Genomic DNA, 23,447 nt, shown 5'->3' with positions numbered 1-23,447 from the left:
CCCGAGCGCCAGGGCGCGGTCCGAGCCGGGGAGGCGGGGCGAGGCCGTCCTCTCCCGCCGGAGCAGGACCGCGGCACGAGGCCAGGTGAGGGAGACCGGACCGGGGAGGGCGACGGACGGAACCGTGTCCCTCCCATGGGCCCAGCTCGGGCGGGGGCCCGGCGGCCGCGGCACTCACCCAGGTGAGGAGACTCTCCCCGAGCTCGGCCCGCTCCAGGCTCTCCACGTTGAACATGGCGGGATGCAGCCGAACGGGGGGATAACGGCCACGGACGGGTGGGTACCGCCGGCGCCCCCTCCCGCCCTGTCCTGCCCTGTCCCAGGCCGGGCCGCGGCGTCGACACGTCGGAGCGACCTGACAGTTAACGTCCTGCGCGCGCCTGCGCCGTGCGGCCGCCGCGTTGGCGGGGGAGACGCGACGCGACGCGACGCGGCGCGGCGCGGCGCTGGCGGGGAGGAGGGTGCAGAGGAGGGCGGGGCTGCGGTCGGCGGCGGGCCCTGCGCGGGCCGGGAGCTGCTGAGGTACCGCCGCGCGGGGCCGCGCTTCAGCCCACGGCACTGAGGGGAAGGGGCGGTGGTGCGGGCTCGGCCCGCCCAGCCCGGGGGCTCTCGTCCCCCTGACCCGTTAGAACCGGAGGGAGGGGGCTGGGGGTGTCGGCCGCGGGAGGTGTGAGCGGCGAGGTGGGTGTCTGCCGCGGCCCTTCGGGCCGGCCCGGTGTTCGACTGCACTGCCGCATGGCAGTGAGCGGGTACCGGCTCTGCGGGGGAGAGGCGCGGAGCGGTCCGTTTCAGGCCTTTTCTGCCGCCGGCTCCCCTAGGCGTGGCGGGGGGAAGACACAGCCGTACACGGGGTCTGCCCCCCGGTCTGTGTGCGTGCTTGTCCATGGCTTGTGGCGGGTGGGAGCTGCCCGGGGGGTGTCCTAGGCAGGGCCGAGAGGGACCTGCAGCAGCGCCCCCCGCCCCGGCTGTCCCTGGCTTTGGGAGCGTAGGCTTGTGAGGACTCTGCACCCACAGACATTCTCTGGCTAGTGAGTAATAGGGCTTGGCCTGTGAAAGGAGAAGTCTCTGTGAAGTTTTCCTCTCTTTGGGGAGTAGAAAGTGACATTAACCTCCTCTCATGAAAACTCTGGTGTAGTAAAGTTTAGTTATTATAAAAATAAACTTTCTTATTTAGCAATAGCAGCAGGTAATTCAATTAATTTTAAATCTTGAAGACAAGAAGTGTGTTTCATGGCTGGAGCAGCTCTGCACCTTTGCTGCCCTAGACAGAGTAGCTCTCCATTATGCTGCAAAGGGATTGCCTGAAGAGTCCAAGAAGCTCCTTCCCAGTAGTCAGTTGAATTTTGGCCCACCTAAAGTTTGCAATGAAAATGTCGGATGTCATGATAAGCTGTACAGTTCCCTATCAGTTAGCAGCTGGCATGATGTGTGACATGGCAAGCCCAGTGCCCTGATAACAGCTGAGGGTTGGATAAACAACCAAGAAAGGAAGGGTTGCAGATCTAGTAATGAGCACTTTGTTCCTGTTTCATGACAGTTCTCCCATTTTATAAGTTGGTAGCATTGACAATATCTGAGTGTTCCTTTGTGCCAACTGGTTTCAAATTAAAAGTGTATTGTAAAAGTTTGCCAGTATGACAATTCTCGGGTTTTCCCAGTAAGGTACCTCCTTACGATCTCATTGTACAACCTGCTCGTTTTATTTTTAAGTCACGGATTTGGTCTCTCCGTTTAAGACCAGCTTTCCCATTCGGGAATGAGTTGAAAAATTTAAAAAACGTATGTAAGCTTCACGACTGTATCTTTCGCTTCAAAGTTTTAATGTGTACTTTAAGCTGCATGCTTGGTACTTTGGCACATGTGCTTCCACAGTTATATTTCAGTGTTTAGGGTTTTGTGCTTCATCTTTTTTTGTGTACCCATTTTCCACTTGCCTGTTGTCATACATGTAGCTTACATTCTGTATTTTGTTGACGTGAACACAGTAATGCTTTCCCTCTTGCTGCCTATTTTAGATGTAGGGTTGTATTCAGAAGCATTGCTTTCTACAATATAGAATTTTTGGGTGCTTAGGAGATTTAAAGCCTGCTTATTCTTTGCTGAGGTATTACAGTATTTCAGTAAACATTATTATAATTGATAGTATTTCTTTTCCTGTCTGATCAGAAAAGTCAAATATCCAAACTGAAGGCCAGTTCCACCTTCTATTTTTTATTAGAACTCTGCTTTTAAGTATGTTTTAAACTCAGTGGAACTTTTGTGGGGATTGTTTTACTGAGGTCATGCATTACCCAGTCAGGCATTCCAAACAGTAATGCTATACAGACCACTGAATTTGTCTTTTGCTTCAAGCAGTCAACATAGTTTCAGGCTCATGAAAAAAATGTTTCCCCAATAGCACGGTGTATTAACTCGGCATTATATTCCCTTACCAAATGGCATCTGGAGTTTGCATCTGTAGTATTGTTAACTTGAAAGCATGATTACACCAGCAGAAGTAGACTATATATGTATTTTTTATTTTTTTTCTCTTCAGGGAAAAATGTGTCTGCAAGACTGCTGACCTCAGACCTTGCAGATCCCACCTTAACAGGCAAGTGCCTCAGTTGGTCAGTTCTTAAGGTGTATTGAACAAAATTATTATTTGCATACTGAAATTGTCCTCTCTCCTGTTTTGGCAAGACCCTTTATGCTTTTTTCTTTCTCTTTTGCAATGAGCATGCACACACACACTAAGTGTAGTCCACATAGTCCTCAAAGCAAAAATAACTTATGGTGAAAAGATGACTGAATATGGTACTGCTGAGTTTGGCTATAATTTTGCTGTACCAGCTGAGCTGATTTGTGACTGCAAAGTTGCTACTAACTCATAATAGTTCTGTATTAACGGATTGCATTAAATCGCAGTGAGATTATCCCAGATCATCTTTAACAACCTTGTCACAGAATATAGCTTGTCAGTTTGTACGTTGCTATACTTGGTTCATTTTTTTAATTCCGATAGTAAATGTCCCCTTTGGGTGATCTCCTCCTGATTTTTAAAATGTATGGAGATACTTAATACTAGAGATTATTGTGTGTGCTTTATTCAAATAAGACACAAAAATGAAAAACTAATAAGCCTTATTTCCTCCAAACCACTTTTTTTGAGTGCACTATCTGCCATTTTCCTTATTCCTGTTTTATTATGTGATGTGTCTACACCCCTTTTTCAAAATCCACCTTTAGTATACTGAAGTACCTGGATAAAATGTATCAGCTCAGGATGTAGCTGATTTAGGATTTAGGCTAGTTAGATGTTTACTGCTTATGCGTGCTTAATAGCTGATGTTCTTAACTCTTTCTGAATGCAGTCTAGACATACCTTTGAGCTTCTCATGAGTGAGAGCTGAAATAATTGTAGGATCCAGTTTCCTGGATTTTCAAATGTCCCATTTTGTGCAAATGTCCCATTCTGTGCAAATGTCCATATGCTGGACATCTGCAGAGTCCCATTCACAACCACCAACAGTGGCCCCAACCTGCCGCTACCATGAAGTAAGAAGTAATTGGATAACTTCTGATGAGAGATGTCTCAATTATTGCTCCATATATAAAAATTTGTCTTTATTTTGGAAATATTTGTCTGTTTTTCTCTTAAATGAAAGAAAAATTACTAAATCTTCTATGCTTTAGGTATTTCAGTGTAAGCTAATATCCATGCAGAGGGTGGGTGATGAAATAGCTATGCTCCATTTTAGTACGTTTAAATTCTTAAAACTGGATTACTGTTATCTAAAACAGGTAATAATATCAGAAACCTGTCAATACAGTTTTTTTCTTGAAGTCAAATTTTGTTACTCCTTTTGCCATGGAAGGAAATTTTGAGGAGTTAAAGCTTTTTTCATCGTAAAAAAATGTGACTCACAGTATTTTACTAGTTGGAGAGGAATTAGCTTATCATGGAAAACATATGATCTCTACAAATTAAGCAGCATATTTAACAGGAGTTAATGTTTCTACTAGTGAAAGACAACTGGCAAAAGGAATTACAGCTTCTCACTTGCCCCCAGTCCACCACCACTGACTTAATTTTATATATTTTTCAAGTGCTGAGGTTGGTTGCCAGTAGTGCAACAAGATGAAAATACACAAAATAAAAATTAAGTTAAACAAAATATAACTACTCCACAAAAATGCAAACGTTGTTCTCATCCAGTTCAGTCCCAGCCCATCCCTGAAAGGACACCTTGTTATCCAACGTATCTTTCAGATGTTGAACAAATTGTACCATGCTCTCAAAGTCAATAAAATGTTACTCTTAGTGATTAATTTGTATCAGCAGTATTGCCTGTGTATTATCTCATTGTTTACTGCTCAGGTGTGAGGAAAACCTTTTTCTCTATGCTTGTATATTCCTTTGATAGGAGGTCCTAAGATCTCTGTGGTTTTGAGAGTCTATTAGCATGTGGTGATTCCATGATAAAATTGGAAAAGTTTAAATCTTTCAGAATGCTGAAGGGGATGTTCTGATTCTGGATAGCTGCCAACAAGTGTTTAATATATCATGGCAAACACTGAATTGTTTTTCATTTTTTTATTTCACAAAAACATGAGGTATTATTCTATCTGTGCTTTATGTTGAACATTGAAAGTCTTCGTAATGCTTTTCAAAGCTGAAAAAATGAAAAAATAATACATCCACAGTAGTGTATGTTCTCATGCCCTCACATTTCAATATAATCTATATGAGTTTCCAAGAATAAAAGACATTCTAAATGCATTATTGCTCAGTTCTTTTTTCTTTTTTTTCATAATCCTGCATACATTATTCATACTTAGCCACAGAGGGAGGAGTGTTTCAAGTGTTCTGTGGACAATTCAGTCTGAGGTTGTTTACATTCTGTAACTATCAAGAATCCTAATGCAGATAAACCTGATCCCAGTATAAGTACTGTGCTGCAAAGTCCAGCTGTAGCTTAGCTAGCCCAAGTGGAATGGAGGAGTACCTACTTGTCCTTTTTCGCCTTGCTTTGCAGTTGCATTGCTTTGCTTCAAGAAAGTACCAGTAGTTTGAAGATGAGATGAAATGAAGCTGGAAACCAAGTTTTGAGCTCTTTTGTTGTTTCTTTTAATGTAGGAGAAACGCCCAACATTTTTGTTGGATTTTAAAATTTTGTAACTGACACTTTTAACATGAAAAGGATGATTGTAAAGATCACAATTTTCATGTGAGTATTGTTAGACGTGGTTTGGTTTTCATCCTCTAATTGTAACACAGGATGGGGTTATGCTTTCATTTAAGAAACCTATTGCTGTTAAATGGCTAAAAAGAGAAAAAATCTTAAGTATAACCAAAAATGAATTCTAAAAAATTAAGATTTTTTCATTTAATTTCTATTATTAAATTTCATTTCTATTTTTACTTACTGCCTTTTTTTCCTTGAAGTCATTCTATTAATTTGGTACTTTTCTGAGAGCTATGTAGGCAAGAATTAATTTATTGTATTTAAAAAATAGGTATCATTAAAAAAAACCTTCTTTGCAGTTGTATAGAGAAACAAAAGTAGCATAAATCTACAGAGAGAAAAAAGAAACCTTAAAATTATTTAATGCCTGAAAAGCCTGTGGTATAGGATTCTGATCTGAAAAGGTTTCTATGGTGAAAAATTTGATTAAATGCTCTTATTTTTGCATAACCAGACAAATGTAACGGATCAACATAAAAAAGTTGAATTTAATACAGACCACCATCAAATTATTACTGGTTATTATGTTAGGAGAGATGAGATGTCTATGATGAAGTCTGGTTCTAGAAGTCTTTTCTGACATACGCTTAGTCCTTGTCAGTACTGGTTGTCTCTGAAGACTGAAAGGTTTCTGTACAATCTTGAAGAATTAGTCTACTGTACCTCGCTTATTAATTATACCAGCTGAAAGAGCACCCTGCTAAACACATGCATTGGGAAGCAAGATTCCTTAACAGCCGTTTTAGAACTGTTATCTGGTCTATTCAAACAACTGCAGATGTGTTCATGGGCTGTTGTGGTTGCACCTGAAGAAATAGGTGCAAGCTTGCAGTTCTAGATATTTTTTGTGAAAATGTTCAAAACAGACTTGAAATCAGAAAATTACTTCCTCCTTCAGACAGACAATCATCAAATAGTGTATTTCAGCAGTGTTCTTGTAGCTGGTGCTTTTTTCACATGCTGACCCAGAGACAAGAGTGGGAGGAGATTGCAGCTGCCTCTACTGAGTCTTGAATGACTATTCTGAAAAAGTATGTAGTGATCTTTTTGAAGTGAAACCCTTCTGTTTGTAGTTCCTAGCCTACATCATTCATGTCAGCCCTCCTGCGCAATGGCCCGATTCAGAAAATAGTGCTACAGGTAATAAGGGCAATATGCTTAGTATTTGTTGGCTGTCCATAAGCAGCAAGTAAATTAAAACTTGTGAGCCTTAAGCATCGGTAGCCTGTCTTCTATAGAACATAGTAATAGAAGCAGCTGGGGGAGGGACTGAGCCAGACTCCCAGCTTCAGGGAATTCCCAGGGACTTCCACTCCCCCCTCTACACACCTTGGCAATATTGATACCTAAGAGAAGTCAAAGTGTTTGAGGAGTGCCATGCCAGAAAGACTGCATGAATTTCTTATGGACACTACGTTTATGTGAAAATTATTATTGAAAAAGTCGTATGTGGTAAGTCAAGGTGCAAAGTAAATACAAATAACAGGGGTTATGTGCAGGAAGGAAGAGAAGGCGATCATGTGTGCATTTCTTATTCTGCTGCTAAGCTTGGCGCCATGGTATGCTATTTTAAGAGCACGTGAGAAGATGTAGTGAGTGCTATTGATGGTAGGTAGATAAGGATTAAGAGTGTTGTTGCAAGGAACTTGGAGAGTGTGAAAGAGAGTGGATGTCTTGAAGGCTGTTCAAGGAAATTGAGTTTTCTTTGGGTGATACTGACAATTTATGGGTGCACCAATTCAGAGTGCTCCAAACAAGCAGTGACACAGGTGGCCTTTCAGGTGTCAGTGTACACAGAGATACACTTGTCTTCCAAACATCCATTTAAATTATCTGTGCGTCTCTACCACCATGTGTATTTCTGGAAAAAAAAAAAAAAACAAAAACAAAACCCAAACCGAAAACAACACCAAAAAAACACCCAACCAACCAAATCAATCAAACCAAACCAAACCAACCAACCAAAAACCCCAAAAACATATGCATAGTACTTAACGGGATATAGTTGTTATTAGCATGTTGGTCTAGTCAAACGCAGCTGATGCAGGACAGTGGAAAAATCATCACATACCAGTTCCTTGCCATTTTCTTCTTGTTCTGAGTGATGAACCCAGAAATGGCAGTGTAACGCAGCAGAAATTAGTGGGCTGATGATGGTACTTAAGGAGAGAAAGTGCAGAAGTTGAAGGTTCTGCCTGAGATACAGTTGTGGAAACTGAGAGTCTCAGAATGATGTATTATAAAAATCCATATTCTTTGGATATGCAAAGAAACCAAGTATATGGGTTGGGAATGTTGAGCACACCTACCAGTCCAGATCCTCAGTATGAAGGAACTGCTGTTCAGGAAACCTCCACAACACCTTAGCCTCATGGATTTAACTACAGCAACATAATTTCGTAACTAGCTACCTAGACAAATGCTACAACTTCTGGCATAAGCTCTAGTTCCTATGTAAGACCTTTCCGCAAAGATCTGATCTTTTTCTCGTTATATATGAACACATACATGTAAGTGTCTGTGAAACCTGTGTCAATATTGACCTACTTTAAACAGAGTACACTAGTATTTCACCTTTGAGAGAATTTACTCTCTCTAAATATTAATTGACATTACAGTAGTTACACTGTGACACAGTTGCTTATGGAAAGATGTAATTAGCAAAAATTATGACTATAGTTACAGAAGTAATAATATCAGCTCAGATGGGGACACTGAAGATAACTTAGTTTGTTGCACTTCACATATGCTTCATCTTTTCATTTTTATTTTCACCATGGAAGCCCCAAAGTACAACTACAATTAAAGGAATCTACCCTTTGTTTTCCATGAGTTTTCTCTACTCTTATGGTACTTAATTATGCCATTTATCTTTTTTTACAATAATGTTAAAATATGCCATTTTCTCTTGCATTGCTGCTTTAGAGGGCAGCTCCCACAAATGTGAGGAAGTTTGGAAAAAGCTCCACAGCTCATACAAGAAAAGATCTGGAGAGTGAGAATAACTATCATATGGAAAATATGATAAAAAGATGACACTTCTATGTTAGCAGTAGACTAGCATATTGAAATCTTGCCAGGGTAGTCATTACAGATATCCACTAAAATCCTGAAGACCTGTATTCCATTTCAGTTTTGCAGTTAATTTAAGGCCACAGTGTCTGGTGTTGTTTGCTAGACAGCAACGTTCAAATTAAAAAATTACACGTGAGCTGTGAAGCAGAGAGAAACACTGATGAAAGCTTGCAAGCTTATGTACACGCACTGGACTAGGATGTAAAGTAAGTGATACCCGTCTTACCTGACCTCATGAATTGATGCTGAGATTTTATGTTAGCTCTGTATGAAAAGTACTTTGATTGTGTATGGACACAGTTTAGATATGACTTTTTGGTCATTTGCCAGAGTTAGCTTCACTCTCCTGGTTTCGTAATATTCACAGTTGTAGTTCATTTCACTTCCTGATTGCAACAGGAGTGATTTAGCAGTGTTGGAAACTGTTTTATTTTGCTTGTTTCCAGCTGTAGGTTAATGCTGGAGATTAATAAATCTTAGCACTGGCAAAGCATTCTGATTTTTGCATATGTGAAATGAATATAAACCAAACTAGTCTAATTAGGGAGGCCTGATAAGACTCTGTTTGACAAGTTTTTCTCATGTTTCCAGCTGTAGAATGGTTATGCATAGCAAAGACACATAAAATAGTGCATCAGATCATTCCTCTGTATCCAAATGGGTGCTTAACACTCTATAAAACAGCTAACCCCCAAATGTCCTTGCTTTTTTCTTCACAGAAGTGGTGCAAATTAGATTTCTACATTGTCTCAGTTTAGCAGAAATCATGTGTTGTATAATAGCTAAAATCCTTGATAGTGCAGAGTCGTTATGCTTTTTTAAAATGAGCTGTCCTTAGAATATGTCTTATTCAGCAGTAACCTATTCCTGGGCAAGTTATCTGGTAAAGATTCCCAGGGAAAGAATCTGACTGAGGTTTAAAAAAAAATGTCTTTAGATCACAGCATAGTCATTTAAGACTTGTGTGATACTGGGCTAGACAAATGCTTTGCAGCCCTCTGCAGCAATTTCAGTGTTTGGTAAAAATGCATCTGTTCCCTTTTCTTTTACCATTTTTTCCCCAGTGACTATTCTGTTGCTTTAGGAATTTATTGTTTCTATGAATAGATGTTTATGCATATTATTTGGAACTATGTTTAAAATGCACATAAGCGTATGTATATTTTAATGTATATATGTATATGTACATGTATATATTTCTTTCTACATTTTAGAGCTGTGATGGCCAGTCACCAAGCAGAAGTTCAGAGTTTGAAGCTTGATAATGATTCAGTTATAGAAGGAATAAGTGACCAGGTACTGGTGGCAGTTGTGCTCAGTTTCACTTTCATTGCTGCTCTGGTGTATACACTTTTAAGGTGAGATTATGTTGACAGGAATTAATCAACATATCTGCTTCTGTAAATTTCTAACTTTCTCAACAATTTTTTATATTAGTATATAAAACAACTGTGATTTTTGATATTAAGGAAATGATTGATCACTTACTCTGATTGCTTGGCAGAGTTTCATTATTTAATTCAGGTAGAATGAAATGATGCATTCTTAGACGTGAAGTTTAACTCTTCAGATGATCAAACTGAATAATACTCATCATTCCTTAAGACTGAAGATGGCTGAATTTACAGTTTGTATGGCTGGTGTGTGTGTCATGTTTGGTTTCAATGGACGGACATATTTGTCAGTAGTCACTCCACAAGACTGGATATAATCTACCAACATATGTTCTAGTTGCAGCCTTCTTCCATAGAAAAGACCTCAACAAAACCCCAAACATTAATAAATTGTCTGATTCATTTTATAAAATAATATGTTGGAAAACAGTGGGCTATAATATGCTTTCCATAAAGCAAAATATTAAGGTCTAAATTCAGTAACTGTAATGATCAAGTAATCAAACTGGTTTTCATTTCAGAGTTTTTCCTTTCAACTTGACAAATTCCTTAGCTTATATATTTTGGGAAAGTAAGTCTTTGCCAAGTAGGAGGTATTTGAGAGCAAGCTACAGAACAAATCAGAGTGTGAATGCTTGGTTGGGCTGCAGGGCTGTGCTGCTGTTCAGGATCAGGAGATATCAAAGGAATCTAGGAGAAGCATATGAACTTCACCTTGCTTTTCTTTCCAACGCTGTTTCAGTTATTCAGATGGCTTCAAAATTTCCTTTTTTTTTTTTTTTTTTTTTTTTTGCTCTGCTCTTACAATTTTTTTACCCCTGATATTGACATTTTTAGCATTTGTAACTTGTGTTTCCTTTTTCTTCTCTAGTTATGTTAGGCAATACAGTGATCTCTGTATTCCTTACACTGCGTCCGTTACCCCGATCTCTAGCCAGCCCATACTTCAGTATGTGACATCTGAAATACTTAAGTTGGGTAGGAATAGGTCCTGGATAAAAATACATGAAAGAAGGCTTAGGGTAGTGAATAAGGTTGTAGGAACTGAATGAAAACTTCAAGTAGGCAGCAAGGAGTGTAGGTTGCAGTGGATTTTAGGGGACAGAAGTGAAATGTGGAAAGACCTATTAAGCGAAGGTCTCTCTCCTTTTGGTGGAGGAACTTATTAAGAGTAATTAACATATATACCAAGTTGTAGACGTTTAGTTCAGTCACTATAAGATACTTCTGCAAAGCCTGTATGTCTTTGACTTAGAAATTTCCATAAAATGCAGCTAGCTTTTTCCATCATCTTTTAAGCTTGTGGGTAGGTTGTCACATTACCAATGAGACTGTGAAAATTTAATTTATCAAACAAATTAAAGGGAGCTTGACCCTCCAGTGCTTTGTATCAGGGATTCCTTAGTTGTCCCAGATGACTTACCCAACCCATGTTTATGTATCTGCAGGTTTAAAACTTTTTCTCTTAATTTCTATTCCATCAAATGGTTTCATTATAAGATTAAATTGGTACTTTGAGCAAAATTGAGATCTTAATCCTTGGAAATTAACAATGGCCATCACTGCACAGTAATACACCAGTCTCCATGAGTACTGTCCCTCACTTTTCCTGTGTGAAACTGCACACTGATCATTCAGGCAGCCTTCCTCCTTGTAATTATAGATTGGTGGGGCTCTTTGTGATACATACTATGTTTTTCCACATCATGGAAAAATTATGTCCTTTTACGTGCTAACAGTTGAAAATGGGGAAAATAAAAGACTCCACATCTAACTTTATTTCTTTCTGGCATTGGTAATGCCTTTAATTACATAAAACCATACTGGTTTTAATTTATTTGATTTATTTTCTCACACTAATTGAATAACAGAAGTTATGAATTTGATATGTCTTGACCTGTGCTGTCCCTTCCTGGACACTCCACAGTGTTCACTACCTCAGCATCTTACATTTAAGTGACAGATATTGTGCATACTGTACCTCTACAGCTCTACAAATTTTATCATGTATTCAACATAGTATAAAATGAACACTTTCGCAGAAAATTTGCTGTAAGTTGTTTGTGAAGGAATCAAAATAAACTGGCTTATAATTCACACTTGCTATTGTGTGTGATTTTAATTGAATTTTCAATATGTATCAAAGTCCTGGCAAACTGAAGGTGAAAAATATGCTAATCTGTAGCATCTGAACAGGAAAATACTTTCATACGTATAACATGAATGACAGACAGCATCCACAAAGTCTGACTCACGGAGACACAAGATGAGCAGGAAGGGTTTTAATGTAAGATTCCGGTCATGTAACTTCCATATATGTCACCCACATTAGCGTTAAATAAATTTACTCTTTACAGATAAATGTGTATTATTAGCATTAGAAATATGGGGTTTATCTGTTCCTCTGAAGAAAGAATGAAGGACACCAAATGTTAAAGATAGCAGTTAGGCAGTATTATGACTGCCCACATCAAATGAAGGAAAATATTGCAGAAGTTGCTAGAGCTGTGGAGGAAATTACGTAAATAGAACTGCAACCAGAAAATATCCTAAAAATTCATTCAGTCCAGCCCTCAGTTCTGACAAAGGATCAACTTTTCTAGATCATCCCTCGAAACAGTGCAACCTGATTTTTGATTTAATTTTCAGTTGAAGATAGATCACAATACCCTGAGGTAACCTTTTATGATTTTGTACACTTCGTGGTTAGAAATGTTTTTCCACCAGCCTTAGATAACTGTGGGAAATAATTGCTCATATTTATAGAATAAAAGCTTTATCCTCTCCCCTTTTTTCTCCATGAGCAGTCTTTATATGAACTGACATTTCTTCACTCTTTCTGAAATGTTTAAAAAATGTGGGCAGCAGCTTTTATTCTCTTCTGAACTTCCTCCAACTTCGCTACATGTTTTTATGCATTTAGCCCAAAATGGAAAACAGAATCCAGCTGAGACCTCAACAGTGCTGAGGAGAATGTATCACCTTTGAAATACATATGAATAAATAAAGCATTAAAAGTTTTCACAGTTTTGAATATGATGCTATTGACTCATTTATTATAACTCAACACCTCTTAATTTTGTTACCATAATTTTAAATTCTAATTCTGTTCCCATTGTGCTTTTGAATTTCAAACTTGTATCCAGCCTTCTCTCTTCAACGAGTCCCTTTGCTGTGATTCCCCTTGGCACCTCTAACCTGAAGTTTTCTTCATGTTAGAGTCTCAGAGCCTATAGAGTCTTTTTAAAGACTGATTTAAAAGGAGTGATTTCTTTTTATATCCAGTCTGCTGATAGTTACATAAATTCAACATTCTAAATCTAAGAGTTTGCCTACCCCTTCTTATGTAAACGTTATGTCGTTATCTTTCATGCAGCAGATGAAATAATTAGGATTTTTCAATATTGTAACTTAGGGAATGACTGAAAAACTTAAGAAATTTATGAGTAGACCAACAATTAAAAATTTAGCAACAGAGACAAAATATTTTTGCATAGTAAATACAAAAATTTCAAGCAACATTATTTTTTTGCATGTTAATAGCTTGATTTTGTTTCAAATTAAAATCTAGTTTAAACATGATTTAATGATTGATTATGGAGTCTCTCTGAAAAGTCATGCTGCTGTACAGCTTTAAATGTCCAGAATAACTTTAGGATCTAGAATAAATGTCCTGTTTCCTTAATTATTTGTGTATTTCCTTTACAATCCTTTATAGCAGGAAGGAATGATTTTTACCCTTTGTTCAAGTTCCTTTTTTTTTTTTTTCCAATCAGTTGTTTTTCAATGTTGGGTCACAGTGTTCAGTTTTTCTTATTGCTTGTATTTCCTTTCACAGAAATGAACATCAGAACATACACCCAGAAAATCAAGAGCTAGTGCGAGCTCTTCGTCAGCAGCTTCAAACAGAGCAGGTGTTGTGCCAAATGTTGGCGTCATTTAACTCTCTCCTTTTGGGTAGTGTAGACTTCTCTGAGGTTCTGGAAGAAGCTGGTCTTGAAAGTTGTGGAAGCTTACTTACTGTACAGATGCATCTGAACTTTATCAAGTAATGAAATAACATAGGCTTTTTAAAACAATAAGTAATTAAAATTAAATATTCGGCTGGCTCTTTTTGCAGACAAGTTTTTGCCACAAGGTGGAGTATGTTAGATTATGTTGTACGATTCCTCAATGTTCCTGGGGCCTTAGTGGTAACAGGAAAGGAAATCTGGAATACAGCTTGCTGTCACAGGACAGGGGTTAAAGGTTTACACTGATAACCTATGTGTAGCAGAACAGTGGCACAGCAATAAGAGCCAGTGAGCAAAGGTAGACAGAGAGAAACTTTTACCAAAGCCTTTACTGCCAGGACAAGGAGCAGGGTTTTTAAACTGAAAGTCAGATTGGATGGGACTTTGAAGAGCCTAAGGTAGTGACATGTCCCTGCCCATGGCAGAGAATTTGGACTACATGGTTTTTAAAGATCCTTCAAGGCTCAACCCTTTCCATAACTGCATCCGATTCTGACATGTAGAGGAGAGGATGGGTGGGTCTAGGCCAGGTTACTGGAATTTGCCAAGTGCCAGCCTGAGAGTGACAAGCCATATTTTGGAAAGTATTGAGGAGAGTCTTTCATCATATTACTTCTTGAAATAATGACAGATTTTTAACTACAGTGCCTATTTCTGTGGAAAGTAAATATGGCAAAATTGAGAGAAAATATATTTCATGGCATTGACATACACAAGCTGATGTCTGTCCTTGAGCTTGGGAACACTGAATATTGCAACTGGCAGCAATGCAGTTCAGTTACCTGGCTCTGGACAGAACTACTTAGGGTAACGAGGTACAAGTCTCAATCTGAGTTGTTATTCATGTGTCAGCATGTCTAACCTAACAATGTGAAGGACCAAGGAGGTTCTTTCCCTGTGGTCTTTAACTGGATTGAAGCACACACTTACAGGACAGATGAAGGGAAAATAATGGGCTTGTCACAAGAAGAACTGGCCTAATGTATCAGTTTTTGCATTTAATTATGTTTAATTTTTTATTTAGATATGTTTCTCTTTCACATAGTTTTGCATTTGATTGTTTGACTTCTAGTGAATGAACACTAGATTTTGGGGTTTTTTTAACTCCGTAGACACGTATAAAAATGGTATCTCTAACACTGCGTTTCTGTTGTGTTCCAGCAGGATGCTTCTGCCGACGATAGACTTCGCTTCTATACAGATATGTCCTGTCCAGTCTGTTTGCAGCAGGCTACATTTCCTATAGAAACAAACTGTGGACACCTTTTCTGTGGTAAGCAAGAAAAACAAAATAAAATACAACCAAGTTGCAAAAATAAAACCAGAACAGAAACACAAACTTTTAGCACTAGTATAGTCACCTCAATGCAAAGTTTTGTTTGATTTTAGCTGCTTATCTTCTAATGTGCATTAGAAATAATTTTTACATAAATTGCTGAGAAAATTTATTTGTGAATAAACAGATTGAGAATGTGCTGTTTTTCTGTGCTATCAGGATTGAACCCACAGTTCATTTAAAGATGTCAAGGGCAGAGAGTGTAATTTGTTAGTAAAAAAATGGAGATGCTGAAAAACACTTGGAAATGCACCGTTTAAAAGAAGCAGTTTAGAAACAGTAAAAAATTCTGCTCGGTGTTATATTTTTCTCAGAGTGTTGGGTTTTCTTTCTTGGAAGTCCTGAAGAATTAAGGCTGACTTCACAATGCTTAAAGTGTTTGCCTCTTTCTTTGGGGCCTGTGATTCAAATTTATATATAAATGCCCTGTGTAGCTGCTGCCTCTTCTTTGTGTTCCCAGGAGGATTCTTTAACTGCGTTCATCTGGTTTTATGGAGTATATAATGCATACCATGCTAGTCATTTAAACAAAAGAATTTACAAATTTGGAAAATAGTTGAAGTATTCATATTTTTATATATTCGTTCATCCACTAAAACTCCTATAATAAAGCGAGTCTTTTATGATAAATTTCGTATCTCTTGATATTTCTGTGACTTCTAAATGTTAAACTGGTCAAATTTTTAATTATTTGCTTCTTCAGTTAATGATTAAGAAGTCGTCTGTCTTTTCAGGAAATGATACTTTAATAATGCAATTGAACCTATTCAGAATGTTTCTGCACTTAAGAGCACTCAATTTGAGCATATTGGTTGTTGGTATCTTCAGTGAACGCTATGTACAAAATTATACCAGCAAAGATAGATTTAACCTAACTGCTTATACACTTCTGTTTTTTCCCTTGGTGTGTAGCATGCTATTTCATGCAGTGTGTGTTTCAACTCAGAAGTTTAAATGTCTGTAACTTACCTCCATCAGGCTCCTGCATTATTGCCTACTGGAGGTATGGTTCATGGCTTGGTGCCATCCGTTGCCCGATCTGCAGACAAACGGTAATATTTTAAGTAATCATGGACCTGATAGTTTGGCTGTCTAGTATAGCTTACCAAAAAAGCACATGTGAACTGCAGTATGGAGACTGACAGAAGGCCGAGAAGCTGAAAGAATATGGATATGTGAGACATAGATGGTGGACATTATTTTGTTCGTACAACACTTTGCTTTGCCAAGTGGCTTTAAAAAATGCAGATTGTTCCTGCAGCTCAAATTTAAGTGAGCAGCACTGATAACTCAGCCATTTTTCTGTAAAGGAGTATATGAAAACATAAAGTCATAAGATCTTAACTATGATTTTTCCATGCTTTCTGTTTTGGATGTTACATAACTTCATTACCAGAACTTGCAACTTAAAGACCTGGCTGTTGTGGAAGACTGCCAATAGGCAGTATACTACTGGTTTCTCAGAAGTACCCTCTCCCATCCTTCTCTCCCCACCAAAAAAACTCACCCCACCAATTTCTTATTTTGTCCCTATTTTTAGTTTGTATGTATTATTAATATGAGCTTTGTAGAGCAAGCATTAACTTCCTACACAACTTACTTACATTGTCAGTTTGAAATATGTCCCTGCAACTCATTAACACATAGGATCTCTGAGTTTTAGAATGTATCTTTTAACAAAATATACACTATATATGTATAAAATAAAGTACATCTTTATTTTAAGTGCAAAACTACAGAGCTAGTACCTTCTGATGAATTATATAACATGCCTGATGCCCTTGCCCGTACATTATATCCTGCTTTAATTGTGTGTATTAGCGGGACAAATGAGTATGAACACAGAGAAAAGATAGGTATGACTTCAGGATGAATGAGTAAGTTTAGAATTTAGCCAGTGAGGTAAGGGACACAAAAAATAAAGATGATGAAGATGGAAAAGGGGAAAATAAATGATTTGTGTGTGTGCGTGCTTGTGGCCTTATGTAGATATTCTTCTATCCTCCTCTGAATAACAGGTAAATTGGGTGGTACTGCTGGCACAGTTATGCATTCATTTTCATTCTGTGACATAGGAGAAGTCAGGTCTGATTTATTAATAGGGGATAGAAGTACGTACACATGAACAGTGTGAGTCATACAGAAGGTTTGTTGAAGGCAGAAGGCAGGGCTAGGAGTTGAATGTAGATCTGCCCATGGTGTCATTTGCTAAATGTGACTGCTGCACAGATATAAGATAAATATTTAGTGGCCAGGTGTTTTTGAAGATCGTAATAATTTCAACTGTTTCCTGTGATAATCTGTTTGATACCTGAACATTACTTCTAAATGCAAGTGTTTTCAGAAACTCCTATGCAGAAAGGTAAGATAAGATACACGTGAATATGACCGTACATGTTTTTCTATGTTTACATGAAAATTAGCTCAAGGACATAGAAGAATTCTCTGTGCTTACAAAAGAGCTGATGGTTAAAATCTTTTCCTGTTTATTATTCTTTATTACTCTCCTTGGTCTTGGTTTGAATGCCCATGTGGAAAAGTATGAGTTTTGCTGCTTGTGTCCTGAAATGCAAGGCCATTCTAAAGATGGAAGAAGAATGGCACCATTAGTTTCTTTATTTGGTTTTCAGTTTAAGACACAAAACTAGATTAATTTGGTAAATTAACTTTTTCATCCAAATCATCTGTCCCACTTCTGAAACATAAAAAACTTAGGTGTTTAGAGAAATTTCCTGTAATCCCATCTTAGAAAGAGGGTTCTTATGCTTGTTATTAACAATCTTTTTTAAAAAATTAATATTGTGTAGAGAGTTGTAAGCAATTAATTTGTTAAAACTTAGCAGCAGTATCCATGTTAGTCATTTTGCATTTTATTTTGCTACTAAATATTCAACTAAAGAACTGTGTAGTTAACCGAAGTTTACCATTTTCATTGGTAGTTTACAATGTCTGCATTTAGAAGTCAGTTGCACGTGTAACAAAATCTCCCTGCTGTGCCTAGGTAACATTGTTTTTACCGCTCTTCAGTGAAGATCAGCAGGATGCAGCCCAAGTATTTCAAGATGTTAATGATTACAATCGGAGGTTCTCAGGACAGCCCAGATCTGTAAGTTTGGGGTAAATTTGGGTGGAAGTCAGTGATTTTAAGGAAGTTTAACAGTATTTTTTGTGATTTTTTTTTTTCCCTTTACCCCAACCCTTCCCGCCCCCCCTTATGAATTTTCTCTTCACGATGCTAAGGGACTATGGAAATTCGTATTTATATAATTAAGGCAAACCTATGACCCATGTGAAAAGTATGGAAACTTCCATTTTTGTTGCAAGTGAGAACTTCTAGTAAGCCTTGAGTTCCCAATTTATGTGTTAAGAACTTTTTTAATTACAACTTTGAAAGGATTAGTCAGTAAAAATGCTTATTGAAATACGTGGCATATAAGGAAGAATATTCATTTGATTGATCTCTTTACATCAGTTAGAAGAATCTGAAGTTCTGCTCTTCCTCAGATTTTACAGTCTTTATTCTGCTCCCTCAGTGAAGAAAACAGGATATTTTTTTTATAAATAGCTAAACGAAATGGTTGAAGTTCTATGAACTTTACAAAATCAGTCTGGTGAGCCTGTCTTCTATGTGCGTGTTCTTATCCACAAGGTAAAATGCATGCACTCGCATACTAGTAACTCCCCTACTTCTCTACGTCTGTTCATCAAATTTGGATATAGTAAGAAAACATTAGCAAGAAAAATCTATAATCCAATGAGACATAAGAGGTACAAGGTGGATTTTTTTTTTTTTCACATTCTAAACCACAAAACAGTTATACTTTTGATACAGAATAGTTGAAACTACCTTTCAGGCTCCATTAGACCTTTCTGTGGGCTCTGTGTCTACTCCCCAGTCACCTGTCTGAGGTCATGGCAGAAGTCTGCATTAAAACCCTAATCAGACTAGATAAATTGTCTTTGATTTATACACGGTGTGTTGCCTTAACCACATACAAAATTCCTTTCTTGAGAATTTTTGCAGCCTTGCCAATAACTCTTTTTAATTCATGGCTCTGTGTAGAAACTCTGTAGAGTAGGCAAAGGAACCAGTATAAAAAAAAAAGACACACAACAAAAATGTGAATATTTTCTACTGAGTAGTCAGATACAGAATCATAGTAGTAAAATGGAAAGGAGGCGGGAATGGATTCATTTAAAGGTTCTTTAATTTACTTCGAAAGCTGATCCATCTTTTGGAATGTTATGTGAATCACTGGTTATAAGCCAGGGACGGGGGAGTGAGTTTCTAAAGAACTGCAACCTATTGTACTTCACCTGTTATTTTTTTCTTGCAATCCCTAATTGTCTTCCATTCTAATCAATATTTCACTACAGTTAACCTGTACTCACTTTCTGAGTCATTTGGTTTGCTCTAGTAGTCACTGCTTTTCCTTTTTAATAGATGCCAATGTATTTTGCAGTAAGTTAAATGTATGTTTTATGGTATAGAATTACACAATTTCACTGTTCCTTGAAAACATATATATTCTAAATCTGACTTTTTATCCAGCAAAACTAAATCCAGGAAGTCTTGTTTTACTGTTTGGTTTTGGTTTTAATTCTTACAAACTAACAGATTGCAAAGCTGTAACATAGTAATAGAAACTTCAGACTAACTGAAGACAAATTTAGCATGGATCTGTTGCTAAAGCAAAATACTAACTTTTGATTTCTCTATTATAGATTATGGAAAGAATTATGGATCTGCCCACCTTATTGCGGCATGCTTTCAGGGAGATGTTTTCCGTTGGGGGCCTCTTCTGGATGTTCCGCATCAGAATATTCCTCTGCTTGCTTGGAGCCTTGCTTTACCTGGCTTCACCTCTGGATTTTCTTCCTGAAGCTCTCTTTGGAATTCTGGGCTTCTTGGATGATTTCTTTGTCATTTTTCTTCTGCTGATATATATCTCTATCATGTACCGGGAAGTGGTAACACAGCGGCTGAATAGATGAAATGGACAAAAATTACCCCAAAGCAGAGGCAGTTGTGGGATGTAACATAAGTATGGTTTACCAAGGCACCTGTGTACAGTTTCAGTAGTTACAACTTCATAGCTGGTCATCTTATATATGAAGGGTTCGTATGTGGTGATGCTTCACTGGACCCTTTAATTACGTATACTATATACGCTTCATAAGATGAGGTTATATTTCTGGTATAATAAGCTACCTTCCTCTTCTTCCACCTGGTGAACAATTGTATGTAATCAAAACAGAAAGTACCTTTTTTTTGGTGTGTGGTTTATGAAAAAGGAGTTCTAGTAAAGGACTTCTAATGAAAAGTGCATTTGGGTAATCTGGACATATATAAGAAAATCCAGCAATTCTTCACAGCACAGTTTTCACAGCTAGATTTTTTTAAAGTCTCCCTGTTGTGGGCTAGAGTCTTTTAAAATAACAATAGCTTTGTATGTCGCTGTGGAAGAAGAAACCCAAAGACTGCATTACAGTTACCACCCTGCAGTTTGCTATTGTCCACATGCTTCACAAAAACAAGGAGAACACCTCACTCAGTATTGCTTGAACTGCACTGTGTACAGTTGCATGCAATTTGTACAATTTTATTTTTATATTTGGGAATACACACAGTATTTGATCTAGATAGAGTAACTAATTTTATGCACTGGTTAGTGCTCTGTTTTTAAGTGGGAGCATGATTTTATTCTTCAGGCTTCTTTATGTGGTAGGTACGTATCTTGAAAGCAGGGGGTTTATGCTGCTCTGGGTCAGTGCAGTGTATCTGAAGTGGGAGTTTTCATTCCTGTAATTGCATTTAAGTATTTAGCCAATAGAAAGAACTCTCGGATTTTAAATAGTGGTTGAAGAAAAGAAGTCAGAACTGTATGTTTACACTACAGAACTTTACCTGAATGTACTTTCTGCAATGCAAGTATTAAACAACTTAGATATTGGGGTAATTGGTTTTCAGTTGGGGTTTCCTTGTTTGGTTGGTTAAGTTGGTTGATTTGGATGTGGGTAGCGTGGGTTCTGAATTAGCTTGAAAATGGTCTGTGATAAGGGACCACAAAAAAATACTAGAAATATTTTAAAAAATACCAGGTTATTAATTATCCTTAAAGTTGATCTTTATTTTCCATAGTGAATTTGAATATAGGCTATCATAGCTACAGAAGTCATTTGAAAGTATTTCCATTTTAAGAAATTAATACCAGTAGAAAAGTCAAAGATACCATAGGTCTGTGTACGTTTTAGTTAGAGGAATGGTAATAGCCATTTTGTTTGAATTTCCTGCGTACTTGAAAGACAGTGATTAGACAGGTGAATCCTTGTGTGCTTACATACATGGGATGAGACTTACAATGAAAGGGACCTTTTCACAACTTCTGTGTTTGCCTGTGTGGCTGCTTGTTAGAGATGGGCAAGAGGGGAAACAGGAAGTGAAACACGGGTGGAAGGAGGAGAGCAAAACAGAAAATGGCATTTTTTGGAGGCGAATGCTATTTGGTTTGGCAAACTGTTATTAAGCATCTTATTTGGGCTTTTCCTTTTGTGTTGGCATTGCTATTGTATGGATGGTTTAGTGGCCAGCTCAGAAGTTATTAAAGTATTATTGAGTAAGTGTGGATGTTCATAAACTGTTAGGTACATTCACAAAGCAAGATAATAGTTTAGGATGTTAGGTATGACAGGATTTTGCAGTTTTGCTGTAAGCATTGTTTGGGTTTTGGTTTTTATTCCCCAAGATACCCAGCTGACAGCAAACTCAAAAAAAGTTTTAACTGAGTAAATTTAACACCATATTTTCTCCTGGAGTTTAACTTGTATGTCTGCTTAGATAAGATTGTGAACTGCTGTTGAAGTACAACTGGAGTCTGTTCCTAGAGTTTGTTGATCTAGTATCTCCTCCATATGTCTATCCTATGATTGTGTTTATGGTTTTTTCCATGACTCTCCAAGTTCAGAGTGGATATAGATGTATGTGAAGCTGCTTACTGATTTGCTTCCACTGAGCTTCCCAATTCCACAAGCTACTGTGAAGTTCATGCAGATAAGGAGGAAGTTCTTTACTGTAAGGGTGGTGAGGCAGTAGAATGGGTTGCTCGAGGAAGTCTTGAATGCTCCATCCCTGGCAGTTCAAGTTGGACAGAGCCTTGGGTGACATGGTTTAGTTTGAGGTGTCCCTGCCCATGGCAGGGGGGTTGAAACTAGATGTCCTTTCCAGCTCTAAGTATTCTATGATTCTATGATATATCTACCTAAGGGATGTGCTCCTGAAGAACAAACCTTCTTGTGTACCTGAAAGCATGTGCAAGCCACATCTGAGTGGCTTCTACATTTTTTTTTTTGTAATTTACCTGTGCTCTGTTCCTTCCTTCACTACGTTTCTGCTAGCCAGAAAGGTTTCACTCATGAGCTTCTGCTTATTTTTGAATATTGACTAACACTGAAGCTTACATTCAACACATTAAATGCTTGAGAAAATTAGGAACATCCTTCCTTTTCAGCAGTATGTGTGCTTGCATGTGGATACTTTTTTTTTGGGTCCTCCAAGCCACTGATGAACAGTACTATGACTTGCTCAGGGCTTCTGTGAACAGCTGTGACGTGAAGATGCATCTGTCCTACAGCATCTGGCTGCTGCTGCTTTACATGGATCTGAGCTAGCTGTAAGTAAGTTAGCTATCTTGAGTACTTAGCTGGAGCTTAACTTAAGCTGTAGAGCTCCCATGAAGCTGGAAATTAATATATGAGCATGTAGTATTCCTGAGAAGTGTGCTGCCAGGTTGTTCCTCAGTACTGTTAAAGGTTAAGTGCTAGAGCTGAGCACTGTCTTCAGAATGTGAAGGAAATATGCCAAGTTGTGTGGAGAGTGACTGCAAACATCACTGCAGATTTGTTACCTGGAAGGGGGCAGCTGTCTCATCAAGTGGGAGAAAAGAAAAAAAAAGAAAACTTTAGTAGCAAAGAAGAGGGGGAAATACAGTTCGTAAAATATTCTTACAGCTTCACCAAAAACTGTGTGAGTTATTTGATTTTTCCAGCAATATGAACAAAGGAGAAAACTTAAGTTACACTTAATAGCTCTTACAGAATAACTTGTAGCATTTTGAGGCCTAATGGTCATTCTTATCCTTGTGAGAAGTGCTGTGTAGAGCGATTTCTCTGTTTTTTTTGTGTCCCACATCACTGATGCCTGTGAGGATGAGGCAGAATGGTGTGATTTGGGGATACAATTTTGCCATAGGTTTCATAGAACTGTAGCAGACGTGTGTTATACTAGATTTTTAAGAAAAAAAAAAGATTTAAACCTACTTGTTACTTTTAATTATAATAAATTGCTATTGAAGTAAATGATTCTGTTGATTTGTTTTATTGACTTTCAGGATGGGAAAGTGTT

At 38.1% G+C, this 23,447-nt stretch overlaps 2 protein-coding genes across 12 annotated transcripts in view; one reads left to right on the top strand and one right to left on the bottom strand.

Moving 5' to 3' along the window:
* Window positions 1-452, bottom strand: part of HOOK3 (hook microtubule tethering protein 3) — a 90,994-nt gene extending 90,542 nt beyond the window's left edge. For 2 of the 3 annotated variants that reach the window (XM_061366088.1, XM_061366089.1), the window contains exon 1: window positions 179-368. In XM_061366088.1, the coding sequence (XP_061222072.1) occupies window positions 179-235 (57 nt within the window). In that variant the 5' untranslated portion in view covers window positions 236-368. Of the gene's footprint in view, window positions 1-178 lie in introns of all 3 variants that reach the window. The other variant, XM_061366090.1, reaches the window with a different exon arrangement.
* RNF170 (ring finger protein 170) lies at window positions 87-21,854 on the top strand. 9 transcript variants are annotated; one of them, XM_061366093.1, is made up of 8 exons: window positions 87-182; window positions 2,537-2,622; window positions 9,518-9,661; window positions 13,536-13,611; window positions 14,872-14,983; window positions 16,025-16,098; window positions 18,048-18,152; window positions 19,772-21,854. In XM_061366093.1, exons 3-8 carry the CDS (start codon window positions 9,525-9,527, stop codon window positions 20,039-20,041), a joined length of 774 nt encoding a protein of 257 aa, XP_061222077.1. In that variant the 5' UTR covers window positions 87-182; window positions 2,537-2,622; window positions 9,518-9,524; the 3' UTR covers window positions 20,042-21,854. The 9 variants fall into 9 exon arrangements, with proteins under 9 accessions (XP_061222077.1, XP_061222085.1, XP_061222082.1 ...); XM_061366101.1 differs by having other exon boundaries at window positions 90-182; window positions 9,518-9,599; XM_061366098.1 differs by having other exon boundaries at window positions 91-182; window positions 9,518-9,599; window positions 14,875-14,983.
* The last annotated feature ends 1,593 nt before the right edge of the window (window positions 21,855-23,447 follow it).

This window comes from Neopsephotus bourkii, unplaced genomic scaffold (assembly GCF_033783945.1).
Source record: "Neopsephotus bourkii isolate Nb327-2 ecotype Australia unplaced genomic scaffold, CSIRO-AGI_Nbou_v1 NB_1298, whole genome shotgun sequence".
In the NCBI taxonomy this organism is placed as follows: domain Eukaryota; kingdom Metazoa; phylum Chordata; class Aves; order Psittaciformes; family Psittacidae; genus Neopsephotus; species Neopsephotus bourkii.
The sequence above is the reverse complement of the archived record's forward strand: the minus strand, read 5'-3'. Positions and strand labels throughout refer to the sequence as shown.

Bases quoted from the DNA above. Each gene is read 5' to 3' on its own strand.
- RNF170 (XM_061366093.1), top strand. From the start codon at position 9,525: ATGGCCAGTCACCAAGCAGAAGTTCAGAGTTTGAAGCTTGATAATGAT. The intron at 9,662-13,535 runs GTGAGATTATGT...TTCCTTTCACAG, and splicing joins CTGGTGTATACACTTTTAAG to AAATGAACATCAGAACATAC. The intron at 14,984-16,024 runs GTAAGCAAGAAA...TACCTCCATCAG, and splicing joins CTGTGGACACCTTTTCTGTG to GCTCCTGCATTATTGCCTAC.